At 35.3% G+C, this 6,105-nt stretch overlaps 1 protein-coding gene across 1 annotated transcript; it reads right to left on the bottom strand.

Annotated features, from left to right (window-relative positions):
- Window positions 1-2,673: 2,673 nt before the first annotated feature.
- On the bottom strand, window positions 2,674-3,758 carry LOC106768076 (TMV resistance protein N). The gene is made up of 2 exons (XM_014653042.2): window positions 3,256-3,758; window positions 2,674-3,159 (listed from the first exon to the last, which is right to left on the bottom strand). Exons 1-2 carry the CDS (start codon window positions 3,756-3,758, stop codon window positions 2,757-2,759), a joined length of 906 nt encoding a protein of 301 aa, XP_014508528.1. The 3' UTR covers window positions 2,674-2,756.
- Window positions 3,759-6,105: the final 2,347 nt, after the last annotated feature.

A 6,105-nucleotide genomic window follows, 5' to 3' on the forward strand; every position in this document is an offset into this window, starting at 1 on the left:
TTAGACGATACCGAGACGGTCCTGGTAGCTCGTGGAACACTATTTAGGTCAGCGACTATTGTTCATGGTATGCAACTATTAGAGGATGAGGTGAAGGTCTCAGTGGATGAAATGATCATACCAGATGCCTCAGTTCCTCTGGCCACAGAAGAGATTTTCACTGTGGAACAAGCATTGAAGTCCTTTATCGCTTGGCCTAAACATTTGGTTGGTTCAATTTCTGACCCCTCGGTATGAAATTCTTCTTTACACTTCTCAATTTTAAAGGTTATTGATGTCAAAACTTATCTTATTTTTTCATGTAACAACAGACGCANGCACAGGAGAAGATTCCTCTATCTGAGGATGATCCTCTTGCTTCATTGCATCTACTTGCTGACATCCTTGAAGATAAGCCTTTGGAGGTTGAGTATGATGCTAATGTATTTGGGACAGGCTCTGAGGTCCCAATATACCTTCATAGCCAAGATGTCAGTGAGCTTGCGTCGAGAACACAAGAGTTGAATATTTCAATTATTCAGCTATGGATGATGTAAGTCTGTGAGCAATTATTTATATATAAAATTGATTTATATATCAAGTATNCTTATATGAAAGTTAATTTTTGATTTCAGGTATATGTCTGGGGTCAGTAACAAGTTGGGGCGTTCTGATGATTATGGATTCATTGATCCCCAATCAATTCATGAATCAAATGATTTTGATCATATCAACACAAATCTGATAAGAAGTTTTGGCCGCGGCAAGAAAATATACTTTTTGCCTTATATATCCGGGTAAGTGAACTTTGTTAACATAATAAAGTTCCATATGTGATTTTAATATATAATAGTTAAGTTATTATGAATTTCAAGCGCCATTGACAACTTCTTGTTATGTCTATGCAAGAGAACTATGCTTTGTGGTTCTGCTCATTGCACAGGCCTCCTCCCACGCATCTCAGACAAGCAATTGATTGGTAAGAACGTCAATGTTTGGACTTTCTTTGTTATATAAATGAATGCTAAAACCTTTTTTTATATATAGTGCTATTCCAGCTAGTATGATGATGGTTGGGAGATCAATTGCTAACAGTAGAAAGATTGTTTGGATTTCTCTCAAGGTTTGACATATGCTAAAGCCATACTTTCTTATAGTTGTTTTATTTTAATGTTATTCACTAACTATTTACAACTGTGATGATATATTGTAGTGTAACAGACAAAATGGGTCATATGAGTGCGGATACTATGTAATGTATTGGATGGCCCAAATTGTTTGTTCTCACATCACAAGAGGCTGGGAAACGGTAATATTTAACTTTAACAAATTTTGATTTTTTCCTAAATTTAAAATTCATATACACTAATTAATATGAATTTTCTTGTGTAGAAATTCAAGAATACTACACCAGTTCCTGAGAAGCCATTATTATTCATGAGGAACATTGCTGCAAAGTATATAGTTAGATTATACAATAGATCTTAGTTACTAGATTTAAACATTGCATTTGATTAGATTGTATTTTATTAGACTTTGTACTTTATTTGATGTTAAAATACATTTCAACATGTGTTTATTGTGTTGAAAATGAATTTGAACGTGTATTTGATATGAAAGTCTATTTTTGTGGTAGTGGATATCACAAAAACAGACCTGCTATTTTAAAAAACTGCAGGGGAATATGTCACAACCGCGGTATAAAGTGTTCGTTTTTTTTTTTAAGACCTATGGCCGCGGTTAGTGCCCGAACCGCGGTCTATTCCTGGGTTTTTTACCGCGGTCCAATCGCGGCCTATACTGTGGATATATGTTTTTTTAAGAAAAAGGGGTTTGGGCCGCGATTCCTACTACAACCGCAGTATATTCCCCAATCATTTTACCGCAGTTGTAACCGCGGCCTAAATTCTCTAACTTACTACCACGACTAAATATGCCACGGTTTATAAACCGCAACGTATAATGAAAAATAACCACGGTATATTCTGTTAGTTATACTAGTGTCCATTATAAACATAAACATGTTTGTGTGGATATTAATATCATATTGGATGTGATTGTTTATTTTGTTGCCTAATTGATTTATTAATTTATCTCTAAAATTCAATATGAGGTAAGAAAATATAATCCATTATATTTGAATTTATTATGTCATTATTGACAAAATTTATGGCTAGATAAATTTCTCATTAATATCCAATATTTGATTATAAAATTTTTCGACAAATATCATAAATCGAATAATATAGATAATTACTTATAGAAGTTATCCATAAATAAATATTATTGACAATATTTTTACTAATAAATTTTGACAATTAGTTATTCATAGAAAATAATTATTACTATATATTGAATATATTTATAGTTTTTGAAATTTGTAATTTGATTAAGTTAAAAATGATGCTTTATATTCGGTAACTTGTAAAGTAAGGATTTTTTTTTTTTTTTATGTAAATCAATTAAATAATGTAATGTGTAATAATTTAATTGAATCCAACAAAAACTTTTCCTTTGCTTACCCTATATTTTAAGGTTAATTTTCCTAAGCTTTAACATAGTAAAAACTTTCATAGTCACATTATTTTAACCTATTATATATGAAAACAACTAATATATAATGTTTTGTCTTAAATTCATTCACATTATAAATACTTTTAAGCTAAATCATTGTTAATCAAATAATAAGTAACAAATTATTTCAAAAGTACAAAAATTAAATCAATCCAAATTACATAGGTTTGATTTGGTTTTTTTTAGATTACATAATGAGGCATCTATATACCGCGGAACCCCATCCTACGGTTGGATTGCTCTCTCTGAATGTGCATAACATGCCCCCTCGTACTCATCAAATCCTGCATGTCTTTTGTACTAAGTGTTCGCATCCACTTGTCTTGTTTTAGCTGCAATATACGTTCATACGTCTCCATAACCTCCCTCCAAACGCCTGAATCATCTGATTGCATCGCCTTCTCCAATTTCACTTCTCCAAGTTGCTGCATTGCTGTGATCAACTCTTCCATGTCCCTCAGATCACCCGTTCTCAGTAACTTCTCCAGTTTCTGCTGTGCCATTTCCTTCTGCAACCCAATGCGTCTTTCTAGGCCACCACCTGTGATGGACTCCAACTTTTGCAATATATCCTTACCAATTATCTCTACTAGTTCAGACTCCACACTGTGCTCATCAATTTCAAAAAAGTATTGCAATATTAAAACAGGGAACATCTAATAGTAATTGAAAGCTACCCAGAAGAAAGATGTGGTGTTTTACCTTGTGGTCAAGCAATCCCAGCCAGAGATATTGGCTACTTCAGTGAGTGCAAGCCGCCACGTTTGAACCCTATTCATGTCAGCAACGAAACGTTTTTCGTGCGACGCGAAAGCATGTGCATAGGAACCAGTTTGATGGCGAACATGGGTTGGGTCAACGTGGTAAAAAATAGGCACTATAATTTGGCCAGTGTTGTTCTTACATTGGGTGATTTTGACGAGCTCATCCAAGCACCAGCGTGAAGAAGCATAGTTTTGGGAGAAAACAACGACGGAGACTTTTGCATCCTGGATTGCCTTAAGAAGTGAGGGTGATATCTCATCGCCTCGTTCCAAATCGTTGTCAATGTAAGTTTTTACCTGAAGCCTTCTTAATGCTGCGTAAAGATGGCTGGTGAAAGTGTAACGTGTGTCCTCACCCCTAAAGCTAAGGAAAACTTGATGCACTTGTTGAGGGGTCTTGGAGATCAAAGATGGAGAAAGAGGAGGAACAAATGATCCCATCTTTGTTTTCAATCAAACTATCAACTTATGCTTCATCTATTTAACCCTTAGCTGTGGCTAAAGTGCAATTTTAATGAAAGCTTCCTTTTTTCTTTTTTTTGACTTTGTTGATTCTGATTCAAAATTTTACGCTGGAAAGTGAAGTGAGCAACTTCATCTCCACGTTCATGAGTTGCAAAGTCAACTAAAACTGTAGTAATGAGAAAATAACATAGTTCTTCGTTTGGAGAAATCATAAAACCGCGTGATTCATTTTCAAACCAGCACGCAATATTGGATGAATGGTTTTAGTGTTTTCGTTGATTGTGCACTATTGTTTCGTCTAATAGTCCAAAATTCATTTATGTTCCTTTTTCCTTGAACCTAAATATAAAGAAAGAAAAAAGATAAAAAGGTTGGCATATGCATGTGTTAGTATGGATTTGATGATTCTCTTAAGTCTGCCTTAACCTCAATCCCTTAGTTTTCTTCTATTCACTATGAAAAAAATTATTTGATTAACGAGGTCAAACTCGTTAAACAAACCTGAAATTATGTGTATGACAAACCAGTATGAATGAAAATAATCTCTTTTTCAAAATTTGACTCGTAAAAATCATTATTAACGACTTTTTGTATGTAAACAAAGCATGAATACGCTCATGAGTAAATTACTTACTTACATATTAATTTCCCAATAATTTACAATGGTATTTGTGACGTCCCAAAATATATAGAAAGACATACATATAATAAAGGCGTCATCATGTATAATATAGGAAATCAGTCAAGAGTAATTAGAATTATAGTCATCTTATAAAGGTTTAATGTCTTATTTGGTCCCAAATTTTGAGTTTGGTTCAAAATGGTCCCATTTTTGAAAAAAGTTCATGAAAGTCCCTTAATTTGTTAAAAAACGTTCAATTCAATCCTTTTCGCTAACACCGTTAAAAACTTAACGGTACAAATGTCACTGTGTCCAACGATGTGTGTTGAAATGCATACGTGTCACGTTTGAGTTGGTGTCACATCCAAACACCAATTTGACTGCAACCTCACCACCACTATTACCGCCGCCTTCTTCCCCTCCTCCTCCTCCTCTCGACATGGGGGAGTTCTTTCATCTGCCCAACCTAACTCATACTTTGTCGGACGATGACCTGTTTTGGAGGGCTTTCCGCAGAATCCCGAAGGTGGCTTTCATTCGGGATCATGAATCAGTGTCCCCAACTTTAAGAGAGGTGAAGCTAGAAATCAAATGGGGACAGAAAATTGCAGTTTGTGGACCGGTTAGTGCTGGAAAATCATCTCTTTTGTATGCAGTACTTGGAGAGATTCCCAAGATCTCAAGAATTGTGAGTTATTAATCAAACAAATACGGTTTTTTGTCAAGCCAAATTCATTAATAACCTTTGTATACAACACTTTTCTCTCTCTAAAATTTCACAATAATGGCAAACAGGTCCATGTTGGTGGAACCATAGCCTATGTTTCTCAAACTTCTTGGATACAAAGTGGGACCGTTCGAGATAACATACTCTTCAGAAAGCCAATGAACAAAATCAGATATGAGAATGCCATTAAAGTTTGCGCCTTAGAAATGGATATCAATGATTTTAGCCGTGGTGATCTTACCGAAATAGGCCAGCGAGGCATTAACATGAGTGGAGGACAAAGGCAAAGGATTCAACTAGCTCGAGCAGTTTATAATGATGTTGACATCTATCTCCTTGATGACCCATTCAGTGCAGTTGATGCACAAACAGCCGCAATTTTGTTCCATGTATGAAAATAACACTTATATATTGTTAATTATAGTAAAACTATTGTCTTACTCGTGATTTTGGTGAATCAAACTAACTGCTGCATCTACAAAATTACAGGACTGTGTCATGACTGCTTTAAGAGAGAAAATTGTCATTCTAGTTACTCATCAAGTGGAGTTTCTCACAGAAGTTGATATGATCCTGGTAAAGCATCTCATTTGGGTTCCTATATTTTTTTCCTTATATTAGATTAGTAAATAAAAATATTATAATGAAAATTCTAGGTAATGGAGGATGGAAAAGTTACTCAATCAGGTAGTTATGAAGATCTCCAGTCAGCTGCCACTGCCTTTGAACAACTTGTGAGTGCCCATAAAGGTGCATTAACAGGATTGGATAAAAAATATGAAGATAGTATTCATTCTGGTATGAAAATATGTAGCCGTCGTTTGGAGGAGGTAGCCGTCGGGGGTGAGAGCCTCGGAGGAGCACTAGGCGTCGGTGTGGAGGGTGAGGGGGCGGAGGATATTGTGGGAGAGGTTGTAGAGGACGGAGTGGGCGGTACAACGTCTTCAAACGTTACACGTATGCATTCCACTACA

This window comes from Vigna radiata, chromosome 7 (assembly GCF_000741045.1).
Source record: "Vigna radiata var. radiata cultivar VC1973A chromosome 7, Vradiata_ver6, whole genome shotgun sequence".
Taxonomy (NCBI): Eukaryota; Viridiplantae; Streptophyta; class Magnoliopsida; order Fabales; family Fabaceae; genus Vigna; species Vigna radiata.

What these genes read in the sequence shown, in the direction of transcription:
- LOC106768076 (XM_014653042.2), bottom strand. Translation starts at nt 3,758, where the DNA reads ATGGGATCATTTGTTCCTCCTCTTTCTCCATCTTTGATCTCCAAGACC. An exon ending in TGGGATTGCTTGACCACAAG is followed by an intron (nt 3,160 to 3,255) that starts GTAAAACACCAC and finishes TGATGAGCACAG; the next exon opens with TGTGGAGTCTGAACTAGTAG.